General features: G+C 46.0%; 1 protein-coding gene across 1 annotated transcript in view; it reads right to left on the bottom strand.

Annotated features, from left to right (window-relative positions):
- Positions 1 to 15,793, bottom strand: part of FAM92A (family with sequence similarity 92 member A) — a 242,114-nt gene that overhangs the window by 28,639 nt on the left and 197,682 nt on the right. Inside the window, exon 8 of the mRNA XM_030216481.1 lies at positions 12,610 to 12,717. Within this exon, the coding sequence (XP_030072341.1) occupies positions 12,610 to 12,717 (108 nt within the window). The remainder of the gene's footprint in view (positions 1 to 12,609; positions 12,718 to 15,793) is intronic.

The following is a 15,793-nucleotide window of genomic DNA, read 5'->3' as shown; positions in this document are numbered from 1 at the left end:
TGCGTCTAACTCGTATTTAATTGAAAATATTTATGTATGCTAGATTTGTATCATGAACACCTATGCTTTTGGAAGAAGCTGTAAGTGTAACATCTTGCTGCTTTATAGATTCCTAGAAAATCTATGTGCTTTTATTTTTGTGGATGGAATTGAAAGGTTTATCCACATACTGTGGTACATATTGAGATAACACATAATATTGTTTCTCATGAGACACCTTTGAAAAATTTAATCCTGGTACCCACACACTGTAAATGTTTAGCTTTTGAAGGGCCCTTTTACTAAGGTGCACCGAAAAATGGCCTGTGCTAGTGTAGGCGCGTGTTTTGGTCGTGCGAAGATCCATTTTTCAGCGTGCTAAAAAAGGCCTTTCTTTTGGATGAAAATGGATGTGCAGCAAAATAAAAATTGGCACGCATCCATTTTGGGTCTGAGACCTTACTGCCACCCATTGACTTAGCGGTAAGGTCTCATGCGTTAACCGGGCGGCAATCGTCAGCATGCGTACACGCCGATTACCGCCCGGCTAGTGCCACACAGCAGAAAATAACAAATATTTTCTGACGCGTGTATCGGACGTGCGTAAAAAATGGAATTACTGCCCGGGGCACGCAGTAGCCGGGCGATAGTTCCAAATTGACACACATTGGACGCACCTAGGCACCCTAGTAAAAGGACTCCCGAGTGATTTTATAATGTCTGTATTCATTTGCATGTACATTTTATTCTCCGAGGAAAAGCAGGACATAACCTTCTCACATGTCGATATCATCCATGGAATCCCAGTGCGGACGCTGCCAGCATTCTATTACTTCTAGAAGCTTTTGGCAGACTCCCACCATGCATGCTCGAATGCCTTCCCACATGCCCGACTTGCATGGGATCCTCAGTTTTGTCTTATCTGCGGTGCAGTGAAGATGACTCATTTGGCTGTCATTAAGCTTTTCAAAGATGTTTTTCATGCTTTCCTCCCTCTTCATTTTGTATTTTGACTAGGGCGGAACCTATTTCAGATTTTTTTTCCCCTTTTATTTTCTTTAGTTTACCAGCTCTTCTAAGTTTTCTTTTATTCTTCATGGCTCGCTGCTTCCTTAGGCCTGAGCTTCTGGCTATGTCTCTTTTCTCCAACCCCCCCCCCCCCCCACCACCATTTTTAAAATTGAGCCATTTGATTGTGCTACAGTTATCTTCCCCACAATGTCCCAGAAACGTTCTAGAGGGGTGCAAGTGGTGCACAGACTGTACTTGAACCATGTCTGTGATTGACCCGCATGACCCAAAATACTGTTTGGCATGTCACTGGACTACATGCTAGATATGATCAATCACTAAGAAATGCAAACCCAGGAACCAGAGGTTACCTACTACTTCACCTGCCCAACTGCAAAAATATACTATACAAGCCCACCTACATGGCGGGATTTAGCTACCTGGGCTCAAAATGGTGGAACTCAATTCTTATAGTCATAAGAAGCATTATGAACTACCTCCAATTCAGAAAAGACCTAAAGACCTACCTCTTCAGGAAATTCTATGAGTAAAATATAATCATTCTGGAACAACAATACACAAAGAACCTCTAACTGCAACCCATCTTTTCATTTAAGTATTAAACTAAGACATATCTTCTCAAGAAACCCAATGAGTATTCCATACGAACTAGTAGTTATCTTGCCAACCACTGTAAAACACAGCATCATACAACCTTGTAAATGTAATTGAATCAATGTAATCTCTAACAATTGTTAAATGTAAGCCACATTGAACCGAAACTCATTTTAGATAATTGTGGAATACAAGTACGAATAAATAAATAAATAAATAAATAAATAAGTGACATGTGCCTAACCTGTCTGGGTCTTGATCATAAGTTCTCTCATTGTTCTCTTTTGTGCTCAAATGCAGAAGAGAACTCAGATAAGTTGAGAGGCCCTGTATGAGAGACTTTTTGGCACGCTTAGGTCTTGTCCATCAACATCGGCATCGAAGGCATCGGTCCCAAGGTGTACCGGACACTGGAGTCACATTGATATTGAGGAAGTTTCCCCCTGCCTCACTGTTGGGCACCAGCAGTGCCCACTCAGCTTGAGCATCATCAGACTTGACCCAGAGGACTCGCAAGGATTCCATATCATCCTTGTCGGCACCAAGTGACTTCAATGCTGAGCAGTGAGCAAAGGCAAAGAAGCATCAGCACCAGTCTTCTTTGAAGCATGGTGTCAGGACCTCTGGGACACCAGCATTGCTGGTACCTTAAGGGGTCCAGGCCCCTTGTTTATATAGCTGTAATACAGTGGTTGGCTCGACAACCTCTTGCAGGAACAGAGCCTAATGCATGGTAAACTTTAGCCTAAATTCACTCATCAGCTGGAAATGGACTACTTAGTTGATGTCATTATTGTACAAACTGTACCCTGCACTTCTTGTTCAGAAACCAGCTTGACCCCGCCCCTCTGGTGCCTAGGTTTGGGGACTTTCCTGAATTCCAAGAACTGCATCCTCAGAAATGTAAAATGTGGTTTCTGAGGTCCACATATTCAGAAAATAGGGAGGAGTGTGCTTACCTTCAGAGATAAGCCCTGTACCAGAACTGTATAAAGAAGGAGAACTGGAAACCAAGAAAGCTAACTGGTGTTGCCATCTGACCTGAATAATCATTGTTTCAGGTGTCCATCAGTCATCCTCTCTATTGCTGCACTGCTGGGACCTGCCAGGGTTCTTCTGAATCCAGCTGCTCGTCTGGTGTCCTGCACTGACCACCTGCTAACCTTATCTATTTCCAGGTTGTATGCCAGTTCTGTTATCACTAAATGGTAACAGGAGATCTGATTTCAGGGCCTAGTTCAGGGCTTGGGTGCATTTACTCTGACAAGAATGTGTCTTATTACCTCTCCTTGAGTTACTTCGCATTTGCACATAATTCTTAGTTTTTCATGTTTATATTTGGTTACTTTATTCACCTGTAAATAAAAAGTATTTATTTTTTGTAATTACTGGGCCTGGTGTCATTTGCCTGTCAGGTCCAGGAGTGATAGAATTTGGATTCACATAATTTGTGGGACCGGGTTTTAGAAAATCCTGATAACTACCACCATTACACAATATGCATGTCCTACTCTTATGGTACATCCAGAAAGCACTATGTTTAAATCATTTTTATTGGTGAACAGAACCATGTAATAACTTAATACATCTATTAACCAACTGTTAACCATCCATTTCCATTTTATCCCCCAACTCCCATCCTTCCCCCCCTCCCCCCCCCCCCCCAACAACTTCCTTATTCTGGACATTCTTTCTCAATGTATTATTGTATGCTATTATAAGTTCAAAAGATAACTGCGTGCTGATGGGGTCAGAGTGTTCCAAAATGGGGTCCACCGCTGCTGAAATTGTATTCCCATTTGCGAGTTGACATCAGGCACGCTCATTCTTTCCATGCGTAGCATCCACATCATACGAGTCCTCCACTGCTGTAGTGTCGGGCCTCTCGTCGATAACCACTCTGTTAGTATGACTTGTTTGCCCACAATAATAGCTCGTTGGACAAATGATGTAAAGCCTTTATCTGTGGGGCGGCTAATTATTAGATGACCAAACAAAAGGGTTGAGTTGTAAGTCCAACATTGTTTCCAAAGTGAATTTACATATTTGATGATTTCTTTCCAAAATCTCTCCACTTCTCTGCACTGCCAAAACATGTGCCCCAAGTTTGCTCCTTCTGCTCTGCATTTCGGGCACTCCCCCCAGGGAGAGAGTCCCATATAAAATGCTCGTTTGGGGGGCACATGCACGCGCAGCACGAACTTGTATTGTAATTCCCAATGTATAGACTGGTATGTGATTCGTCTTATTGACAGCACATGGGACCTAATCTGGGCTGCACTAATTTCGGTGTGGAGATCTATTGTCCACAGTCAGGCCAAACGCAAGTAATCTGGCTCTTCTGCTGTGTCTTTTATGTGGCGGTGGTGGTAAGATAAGGGCACTTTCTGCTGGGCTCCAAGGGAGAATGCCGATGATAATTCTTCTTGTGCATCTTCTGCCAAGGACTCCCAAGGCAGTGAAGTCACATAATGTTTCAATTGCTCATAAAAGAATTTTTCATTTTGTAGTATCCCATATTTTGTTTGTAATTCAATAAATGGCTTTATGTGTCCTCAGAAAGCACTATACTGTAGCTAGTTCCGCATACATATCTGAGAAGTGTTGGCATCCTGAGGACCATTCCCCCTCTGTGGAAGCAGTGCCTAATGCATCAGTTTCCCCAAAGCCAGGACCCTTCTCCAACTTAACTCCTACATCTTTGCAGGCTGTCTCCACACCGGCACCAGCCTTGCCTTTATCGATGCCTGCCCTCGAGGAGCGGCTCTGGGTCATGTTTTTTTTTTTTTTTTTGATTTATAAATTTTTATTGAACATCAAGCAATATAACAATAATCTGGAGCCCAGGACTCCCACAACTTTCCAACAAGTCAAAAGTCAAACCATTTCCACAAAGCTTTTTTTTTCCCCCCCTCCCTCCCCCTCCCCCTCCCCCCCCCATCTTACCCTCCCCCCTACCCTTCCCACCCTTCAACGCTGTAACTTAACCAGCCCTGTTCACTATGTTTCCAGTAAAAAGTGTCTCCAAATGCATCCATTCTTCTGCAGTGTGACAATATCTCCCTCTACGTCTGTCCGTCATCTTTTCCATAGCCACTATTATCCTAAGCCTCTCCACCCAATCCTTTCCCGTAGGGCCCTTTGTTTGTTTCCAATTTAAGGCCACAGTGGTTTTCGCCGCCGCAAAACCCATTCTTTTTATTCTGCATTGCCATCTCTTCCCCCTCCTATTGCCCCAGCCCAGCAAGCACCACTTAGGATCACATGGGACCAAATTACCCAATATTGTAGTTAGCAACCCTGTTACTTCCCCCCAGAATACCTGTAGTACCGGACACTCCCACCAAATATGAAAATATGTCCCCCTCCCAATCTTACATCTCCAGCATGTGTCAAGGGCATCTGGAAACATTGCCTTTATTTTATCAGGTGTGTAATACCATCTGCTTAGTATCTTGTACGCATTCTCTTTTATAAGGACACAAATAGATGCTTTCTTGGCCTCTAAACAAATTCGCCTCCATTCTATTTCAGTCAATTCTGTTTCCAGATCCTTCTCCCACGCCTTCATGTATGGCAATTTTACAAATTCCACTCCCCTAATATAATCATAAAGTTTAGATATCCCTCTCCCCTGTAGATCTATGGTACCCCACAGATTTTCAAATTTTTCTGTTATGGTTGGGTCCTCCTTCATCCCTATCTCCCTCCACATATAGTCCTTCACCTGCATGTATGCAAATATGTCTGACACAGGGAGTTCATATTCCCGTCTAAGTACCTCAAAGCTTTTGATCGCCCCATTCTCCAGGAGTTCCCGAAACCGAATCAATCCCTTTTGAAACCATGTGAGGAGAACCCGATTTTCTTTCCCCCCTATAAACCCTGGTTCTTGTGTTATCCAAGCATATGTGGATCTATTCCGGGTTTTCCTCAGTCTTTTCTTAAGAGTTCCCCATAATCTCAGCAAATGGGATACAAAGGGATTCAAGGCCATCCTCCTATACTCCACATCCGGGATTGAACCCCACAGTAACGCATCCAAATTTCCCCCCTGTACAAAGATCTGCTCCAGATTAGTTATTGGTGAGAGGTCTACTTTACTCCATAGTCCTATCTGCTGCAATTGGGACGCCCAATAATACCAAAGGATATTCGGCATGCCCCTTCCACCCTGTTCCACAGTCCGCCACATAATCTTCCTTGATAAACGGGCCTGTTTCCCGCCCCATACAAAGCCTCCCAACTCCATTTGTAGTTTGTAAATCTCCCCTTTGGGGACTAAAATAGGCAATGTCTGAAACAGGAATAGCAACCGGGGAAGGATATTCATTTTTATGGCTGCTATCCTACCCCACCAGGACAGCCAACCCAGCTTCCATCTACTTAAGTCCTTTCTGATTTCTCTAAAAAGAGGTAGATAATTCAACATGTATAAACTATTAAGGTCTCTCGAGATGTTAATACCCAAATATTTGAAGCTAGTAGTTGTCACCCTGAAATCAAAGTTACTCCCCAACTGTGCCATCTCTGAATCTGATATCGTGATGCCCATTAGTTCGGACTTATCCAAATTAACCTTAAAGCCCGATAAGGTTCCAAAAAATTTCAATTCCCTCATTATTATAGGTAACGTCAGGAGCGGGGAGCCTACATAAAACAATATGTCGTCGGCAAATAATGCCATTTTGTGGTCTCTTCCCCCCATTCGGATCCCTTTAGCATCCCTTAGCATTCTTATTCTTTGTGCCAGGGGCTCTATAGAGATAGCAAATAACAACGGAGAGAGGGGGCAGCCCTGCCGCGTTCCTCTTTGAATGACAAATGAGTTTGACCAACCCCCATTAACTTTGATCCTGGCCACCGGTGTTGTATACAGCCCTTTCACCCACCCCACAAACAGGCTTCCTAGCCCCATTTCCAACATTACCTCCCATAAATACTCCCATTCGACTCTGTCGAAAGCTTTCTCAGCGTCGACTGTGAGCAGGGCCAGTGAATCCCCCCTTTTCTGTGCTCCCCAAATTATATTTAGAGTTCGTCTGATGTTATCGCTCACTTGTCGGTGCATTATGAATCCTGACTGGTCTATGTGTATAAGCGAAGGAAGCAGTACCTTCAATCTCTCCGCAATTACCTTGGCCAGGATCTTAACATCGACGTTAAGTAGGGATATCGGTCTATATGACCCACATACCGTGGGATCTCGTCCCTGTTTTAGTAGTACCGAGATCCCTGCCTCCCTCATACTCAATGGCGGATTGCCTTCAACAAAACATACATTCCCAACCCTTACCAAGAGTGGACCTAATTCTTGCTGAAAAATCTTATAAAATTTAGCAGTGTAACCGTCCAATCCTGGTGACTTCCCACTCTTCAAACCTCTAATAACTGAAAGCACCTCTTTAAGATCCATTGGAGCTTCCAGTTCCGCCCTCTGTTCAGCTGTTATCTTTGGTAAATCTAATTCCTGTAGAAACTCTAGAATGTCATGTTTCTGAGGCCCTTCTCCCTTTGCATACAATTTAGCATAGAAGTTCACAAATTGTTCTCTAATTTCATCGTCCTGATAGTGGAGCCTATCATTTACCCCTTTAATTTTAATTGTATTTTTTATCCTTCGTTCCCTAAGCCGCCTTGCTAGCATGTTTCCCGCCCTATTACTAAATTCAAAAAAGTTCTGTTGCATTAACCCTCTATGGAATTCCATCTTTTTCAGCTGTATAGTTTGTAATTCCGTTCTCCACTTAATGAGTTCTTCCAAATTCTGAGCTCCACCCACCCGTTGATGTCTAACTTCCTGTCTTACCAGCTCTTTCCGCACCTGTAATTCATGGTGTTCTCGTTCCTTTTTCCTACAAGCCCCTTTTCGAATAAGATGTCCCCGGATCACCACCTTTAATGCATCCCACACAGTTCCCACCCCCACCTCTCCGTTGTCGTTAAATTTTAAATATTCTTTAATAGCTTCTCGAATTTCCTGACAGTCTGTCATTTGATCTAGTAGAGTTTCATTAAGGCGCCACAGCTTTCCCATTCTCTTACATCCCCTCCCCTTCAGTGCAATCCAGACTGGAGCATGATCTGAGGCATGAATGCTCTCAATCTCCGTCTGATGAATTGCCCCCCATATCTCCCTACTGCACCATAACATATCAATTCGTGCATAAGTGCCCTGGGCATGTGAGTAATGGGTATATGTTCTTTGAGCTGGATGCTGGAGTCGCCACACATCAAGTAAATCTAATTCCCTCATCAATTTACGTAACATACGTCTATTGGCTCCCCCCCCACCCACTCCCCCTTTAGAGTGGTCAATCTCTTCTACCGTATAATTGAAACCCCCCCCCAAGAGAATCTTCCCCTCCACAAAGCTCGCTAATTCTTGCCTGAGATGATCATAAAACCTCCCCTGGCCTACATTGGGTGCATAAACATTGATAAGTGTGAGTGGGCCCTCATTTGTTCTCCCCTTAATGGCAATGCATCTCCCTTCCCTTTCTTTGTAAACATCCTCTTTAACAAATTGCACATGTTGCTTCACATAAATTGCCAACCCCCCGGTTTTACTCCCCTTGGGATCTGCCAACGTAAAGCCTTCTCCCATTCCTTTGTTGAGTATCAAATGTGTATCCTGCGGCCTAATGTGAGTTTCTTGTAGGAAGACTATGTCCCAGTTCATTCTGCGCAATTCTCTAAAAATCACGCTCCTCTTATTAGGGCTGTTCAAACCATTTATATTCCATGACCCCACCCTTAACCCCCCTCCCCCCCTCCCCTGGTCCCCTCCCCCCCTCCTCCCAATCACGGGCCCGTCCCTCAACTGGCCATCACCCCCGTCTGCCAGTTTTGCCCCTCAGGAAGTGAGCCCTCCCCAGAGGACCGCTCATTAACCATAAACTCAGTCATCAGCATTCCCCAACATTTCCTTTCCCCCTGCATCTCCATCCCGTCATATAACATTACATAACAACCTGCAGGTCACCCCGCTTGTCTGTCTTCAGACCAAAGTTCAAACCAAGAAGTCTGTACTTGACTTTCTTCAAGTTCCATCTTCATTTTCAAGTGCCGAACGCCCCACAGACTGTGATCGATATTCCTTCTGTCTGGTAACCGTCTGCCATCCATTTCGCTCCTTTCGAGCCGGGCTATTCTGCTTCTGCAGTTGTGCTTCCTCCACCTCTCTCGGCAAATCTGAACACCCCATATCGCGTAGAAGTTTCCATGCCCCCAAGTGGGATTGTAGTCTGCGAGTGCTGTTACCAACAGTAATTTGTATTCCAAATGGATGTAACCACCGGTATCTCAGGCCGGCCTTCTGGAGGTATGTCGTGACTTCTTTAAAATCTCTCCTCCGTTGTAATGTTTTCTTTGCCAAATCCTGGAACACTTTGATTTTCCCTGATTTCCATTCTATTTCTCCCATATTTCTCGCTTTCCGCCACACCTCTTCCTTCACAGTGAACTTGTGAAAGCAAGCTATTATGTCTCTCGGCATTCCACCTCGTTGTGGCCCCAAACTCCTATGGGCCCTCTCGATTTCCACCGGCTCCCCCCTTGCTTCTTCTTCGGAGCCGGTGTCTTGCTGTAATAAGAAGGCACATAAATCCTTTACCGTCTGGGCTGCATCTTTGAATTGATCTTCCTCCGGCACCCCCTTGAATCTCAAATTGCACCTCCGTGAGCGATTCTCCAAGTCTTCCATCGCCATCTCTATCTCTAGCTTAGATTGCTGTTCCGATTTTAGAGATTTCCGCAGGTCCCGAACCTCTGCTGACACAGCTTCAGTCTTTTCCTCCGCCTCTGCCAGCCGGTTACCAATCTCTTTCATTTCCTCTCGCAACTCCGCAACTGCTGAGTGTAGGCTGCGCCTCGTTGTTACCATTTCTGTTTTTATTTCTTTGAACCACCTTACAAAGTCCTGTTTGCAAATTTCTGTGTCACTTGCCCCATTCTCCTCGGGGTCCGGATCCGACTCGTATTCCTCGGCCGCCATTTTGGAGCCTCGTGTCATCGTTCGCGCTCCTGCACTCCCGCTCGGCTTCGGTGCCTCAGAGGCGAATTTAAATTTGGCCAGCTTCTTCTTCGCCGCCATTCCGCTTGCGATCTCGTTATCTGAAGACAGGTCTCTTCGATTTGAGTGGGGAATCTCTTAATTTCGCCTCGGAGCTGACAGAGCTCTTTAGCTAAGCAGCCATCTCCAGGAGCTGACCGTCACCTCCGTCCGCTCTGGGTCATGTTACAAGAGGAACTGGGGCACATACTGGCTCAGCACGACACTGAGGCATCGACAGCACCAGTGCAAACTATGATGCTGCTCTAGCCCATCTTGGAGACCTATGTCCTGCCTGTCAGGAGGTCATCGATGCTGGTTCCTCATTGCATGTTGGAGCCGGCACTGACTGATACAGTGCTCTTTTCCAGCCCGTCAGAGGAGGAAGTGACCCCGGAGTCCGGGAGAGGACCTGTACCTTGGTGCTCTCGCCCAGAGCCTGGTCACGTGTCCAGTGGTCCAAGGCAGGCACAGACTCAGATGATCCATGAGGAGTACATTGAGAGTACATTTCTCCTCTCTTCCCTCCCCTCCATCCATGTACATCTCCTTCCTGACTTCTCTCCCCTCCATCCATCCGTCCAGCAACTCTCCATTCCCCCCTGCCCTCTCCTCCATCCATATCCAGCAAATTTCCTTTCTCCCATTTCCCCTCCAGCAATTCTCCTCCTTCCCCTGCCCTGCGCTCCATGTCCAGCAACTCTCCATTCTCCCCTGCCTTCTCCTCCATCCATCTCCAGCAAAATTTCCTCTCTCCCCTTTCCCCTCCATCAATCCCTGTTGTCCAGCAATTCTCCTCTCTCCCCTGCCCATCCTGTTCCTTTCCATCCCCTTCCCCATTCTATCCAGCGCCTCCCCCAAGACAGACCAACAATAAAGAATGTGGACGCAGCAGCTCACAGGTTTGCTGTGTTTTGAGTGAACGGCGACGGCTGCGCGGGGGAGTGGAAACAGAGGTTTACCAAATGGCTTCCTTCCTTACAGTGGGCTAGATAGGAGCCAGCACTTCCACTACAGGAGCGAACAGGCGGGCGAGCGAGCGGGGGTTGTAAAAGCAGCAAGCAGGCACGCTCGTCTCCTTCTGCTTCCCTGCCCTCTCAGCGTCCCACCCGCCCGAAAGGAAATGACATCAGAGGAAGGCGGGACGCAGAGAGGGCAGGGAAGAGGACGGAAACGAGCGTGCCTGCTTGCTGCTTTTACTACTGGCGCCCCGCCCGCCAGTTCGCCGAAGCGACTTCGGGTAAGTCATCGTTGTCGTCATTTGGGGGGCAAGGTCCCCCCTTGCCCCCCAGTCTACGCCCATGCCTTCCATCCACTGTCTGCCCTTTCTCTCTGCCTCTTCAATCCACCATTTGCCCTCCCTCTCCCATCCATCCAGGGTTTGCCCTCCCTCTCGTTCCCCTCTATCCAGGATCTGTCCCCTCTCTCTCTGCCCCCAGTTCCAGTCCCCTTATCCCACCTGCCCCTAGTTCTAGCCCCAGCCCACATCTCTCACCTGCCCCCCCCTTTTCAGCCCCCAGTTTCAGCTCCACTATCCCACCAGTCCGCAGTTTCAGCCCCAGCCCTTTTCTCCCACCAGTACCAAGCTTCAGCCCCCAGCCACTTCTCCCTGTCCTCTTTTCAGCCCCCAGTTTCAACCCCAGCCCTTTTCTCTTACGTCCCGAGCTTCAGCCCAAGCCACTTCTCCCTGTCCCCTTTTCAGCCCCCAGTACCCACAGTTTCAGCCCCTGCCCCTTTTCAGCCCTCAGTTCTAGCCCCCTTATCCCACCTACCCTCCTTTTCAGCCCCCAGTTCCAGCCCCCTTCAACCACATGCCTTGCATTATGGCCCCCCTTTTCAGCCCCAGACCCATTCCACATGCCTTGCATTAGGGCCCCCCTTTTCAGCCCCAGACCCATTCCACCTGCCCCAGGCATACCCCATTTTCTCACCAGCCCCAGGCATGGCCCCCATTTTCCCTCATGGCCCCTTCTCAGACCCCAGTTCCAGCCCCCTTCTCCCATCTGAGCACTCCCCTCCCCACCCCAGTCCCCATCTCCCATCTGAGCACCCCCCTCTCCACCCCAGTCTCCTTCTCCCATCTGAGACCCCCCTCCCCACCCCAGTCCCCTTCTCCCATCTGAGAATCCCCTCCCCTCCTACCAGCTCCGTCGAAAGACGACAGCCCTCTTCTCCTGCCACCACCCTGCCTTTAAAAAGAAAGTCTGTGAAGCGGCATCGCAGGCAGCGCCTGCCCTGCGTGTAAAAGAAGCAAATCGCCTCGTCGTCGTCAGGCTTTCTCTCACTATGTCCTGCTCTCGCGGAAATAGGAAGTTACTTCAGAGGAGGGCGGGACACAGTGAGGAAAGGCCCGACGACGAGGCGATTTGCTTCTTTTACACGCAGGGCAGACGCTGCCTGCGATGCTGCTTCACAGACTTTTTTTAAAAGGCAGGATGGTAGCAGGAGAAGAGGGCTGTCTTTCGACGGAGCTGGTAGGCAGGTGGGGACTGCAGCGCCAGCGGCCTTTTGGGTGGGACCAGCGGGAGCGGAGCACCCCCCCACCCACTGACACCCGGGGCGGACCGCCCCACCCTTGGTACGCCACTGGTGCCAGGGCAGAGCAGAGCCATGAGTTATACAGTCACAAGCAATATTCAGTACCAGTGCCTGCATATCTAGTAGTTCAAATTTGCCTGGTTATCTATGTGGGCACTGAATATTAGCTGTACCTGGTATCGCTGCTATAATGGATCTTCAGTGCCAGTGCCCAGACATGGCCCAGCACTGAATATCCAGGTCTAACTTAGCCAGCCACAGTCAGCATTTAAAAAAAATCCTCAGGACTGCTGGCTGATTATTAACCAGAATATTCCTTTATTAACTGATAAAGAATACCTTTAAAGGATAAGTAGAATAAGCAGTACAATAATTTAAAGTGTAATACAGATACTCCAAGATTCAAATCTTACCGATATATGCTTTGTTGAACTAGTCCTATCAAAGGTTAGCTTTGAGTTGGCACGGACTACATCTAGACGAGACTGATAATCAGGTGGATGCAAAGAGCTCCTGAAGACCTTGACAATAATAAAAACAATGTTACAATTCTATTAAGCACAAATCGTAAATACAATCTATTAAGAAGACCAATATGAATTTTTGCTGTACAATTATTATCCTAGCGGCCTGTCCATATACGAGTCTGTGTGTGTATGTATATACACTTATGGGCAGGATATTTATAAGTATATAGCCATATAACAGCTGACATTATCTGGATATTTGCAGAGACAACCATTCTGTGTATCTTCAGTGGCACTACATGGATAGACAGCTTCCAGATAGTGTCGGGGTGGTAATGGGATAGAATGCAAGTGGAGGAAGAAGCTGTCCAGTTATCTGCTATCTGGATAACTAAACAGATAAAGGGCTCCTTTTTACTAAGGTGATAATGGGTTTAGTGCATGCTAATGATTAGCATGTGCTAAATTCTAAGAAGCCCATTTTACTCCTATGGGCTTCTTAGCATTTAGCATGCACTAAATCCATTGGCGCACCTTAATAAAAGGTTGGAAAAAATACTATCCTAACTTTATCCCAATAGTGGTTTAAATATTGCCATTATCTGGATATTGACGGTACTTGCTAATTCAGGATATTCAGCATCTGGATAGCGACATTCCTCCCCCCCTCCCCCCCGATATTCAAACCATTTAACCAGCCAGGAACAGCTCCTTGCCGGTTAAATGGTACATAGCCGGCTATCCGGTGATATTCAATACAGTTAGTGACTAGCAGATAGCAGTTATATTGCCCGATATAACTGGCTATCTGCTGATTTTTAAAGCTGGCTTAGTGGCTATATTTGGCTGCCTGAAAATGTGGGTTATCTTTGGCTGGTTTAAAGATAACTGGCTAGCGCTAAATATTGGCTTAGCTGGTTATCTTTAAACCGGCCAAAAATAAACCAGATATTCACTGCCGGTCACCGGAAATGGCCCAGAATTGAATATCTGGGCTTAGCTCCAACCACAGGAGTTAGCCGGTCTAACTTCTGCAGTATGACAATTGGCCCAATTGAATTTCCATTTTTTAAAAATTTAACTGCTGTGGCCAGCAGCAGCAGAATAATGATGCTATAAATATATATCTAAAATTAACTCTAGAGTTAATTCCCTATTTGTATAATTTAATTGATAGAGTTTTGGGTAAATTATGTATAGGTTGCTCCTTAAGGTTTATTATTTGTTATTAATATTATATATACCTTATTCATTAAGAAGTTGGATTGCAATGATGCACTTGTGCAACCATTATGTATTTTTATAAATTCTATATTGATGTTTTAAAACTTTATTGAGGAAATGGACTATAAAACACCATTTTAAATGTAAATCTATAGGTATATATCTATACTATATAGATTAATCTAATCTAATCCAGTAATTATAGATCACTTTCTTCCCCAATTGGTTTATAGTAAGATAGTGAACTACAATAATGCAAACAAAAGAATAAAATGAAAATCGACTCAAATTCAAAAACTATTAGAAGAGATACGTTTTAATGCTTTTACAAAAGGCACAATAGAAAGTTTGTTCACTGATAAAGGAATTTTGTTTCAGAACTATATGAAATATATGAAAAAGACTATCCAGCTTATTTTTGAGGGGGCATGTCAGTAGGGTAGCGAAGGCGGGACAGGGGTGTGCTCACGAGATGGCCTGCTTCACCCGATAATGGAAAAAAGAAAGCCGGCCTTGACGAGCATTTCGCCGGCTTTACTTGGTCCCTTTTTTTTCACGACCGAGCTTCAAAAAGGAGCCCCAACTGACCAAATGACCACCAGAGGGAATTGGGGATGACCTCCCCTTACTCCCCCCAGTGGTCACCAACCCCCTCCCACCCAAAAAAATTTTAAAAAAATATATTTTTTTGCAGGCCTCAGATGTCATATCCAGTTCCCTGACAGCAGTATGCAGGTCCCTGGAGTTGTGGGTGCAGTGCACTTCAGGCAGATGGACCCAGGCCCACCCCCCACCCGTTACACTTGTGGTGGTAAACATTGAGCTCTCCAAACCCCCCCCCCCCAAAACCCACTCTACTCACATGTAGGTGCCCCCCTTCATCCCTAAGGACTATGGTAGTGGTGTACAGTTGTGGGGAGTGGGTTTTGGGGGGATTTGGGGGGCTCAGCACACAAGGTAAGGGAGCTCTGCACCTGGGATCTATTTCTGAAGTCCACTGCAGTGCCCCCTAGGGTGCCCTGGCATGTCAGGGGGACCAGTGCACTACAAATGCTGGCCCCTCCCACGACCAAGTGGCTTGGATTTGGCTGGGTCTGAGATGGCCAGCTTCAGTTTCCATTATGGGCGAAAACCGAAGCCAGCCATCTCAAACCCAATTGGCTCAAACTCATTTATGTTGAGATTTGGCCGGCCCCAACTATATTATCGAAAAAAACGATGGCCGGCCATATTTTTTAAAAATATGGTTGGCTCCGCCCATTTACGGAGCCAGCCCTGGAGATGGCTGCCCCCGTTCGATTATGCCCCTCCATGCCAATAACCTTTTATATTGAATGCTCCTGAAAGACGGAAAAGTAATAGACAAAAATCTCAAACCTAAATGCTTTTCTAGCTGAAGGAAAAGCCATTAACTGAGTGCAACGTTTGAGAGCCAAACCATATAAGATTTTGAACACTGAAACCAGCAACAGAGAAACATGGTCAAATTTTTTCTTTCTAAGAATCAGTCTAACAGCCATATTCTGCAAAAGTTGTAATCTTTTCATGAGGACATCTGAAACCCCAGAATTTAAAGAATTGAGGTAGTCTAATTGAGATATAATTAAAGCTTGAACAACACTGCAAATTGACTTTCATGAAAATAAGGATGAACAGTCCTCAATTGTCTTAGGGGCCCTTTTATGTAGCATGTGGCAAAGTAGCACTGCTGCTGGGTGTGCCCAATTGCCCTGCAGTAGTTCTGGGTTTGCCATGAGACGTTTCCAGCTCTAGAAAACAGGAAGATTTTGTCCCATCCTAGACCTTAGCACCCTGAACAAATATCTGACAAAAGAAAATCTTCCGGCACCTTAACCCCCATGATTCAAGAAAATGATTCGCTATGCTCTCTGGACTTAAAGAATGC

This window comes from Microcaecilia unicolor, chromosome 1 (genome assembly GCF_901765095.1).
Source record: "Microcaecilia unicolor chromosome 1, aMicUni1.1, whole genome shotgun sequence".
In the NCBI taxonomy this organism is placed as follows: domain Eukaryota; kingdom Metazoa; phylum Chordata; class Amphibia; order Gymnophiona; family Siphonopidae; genus Microcaecilia; species Microcaecilia unicolor.
This window is presented reverse-complemented; position numbering and strand designations above follow the sequence as displayed.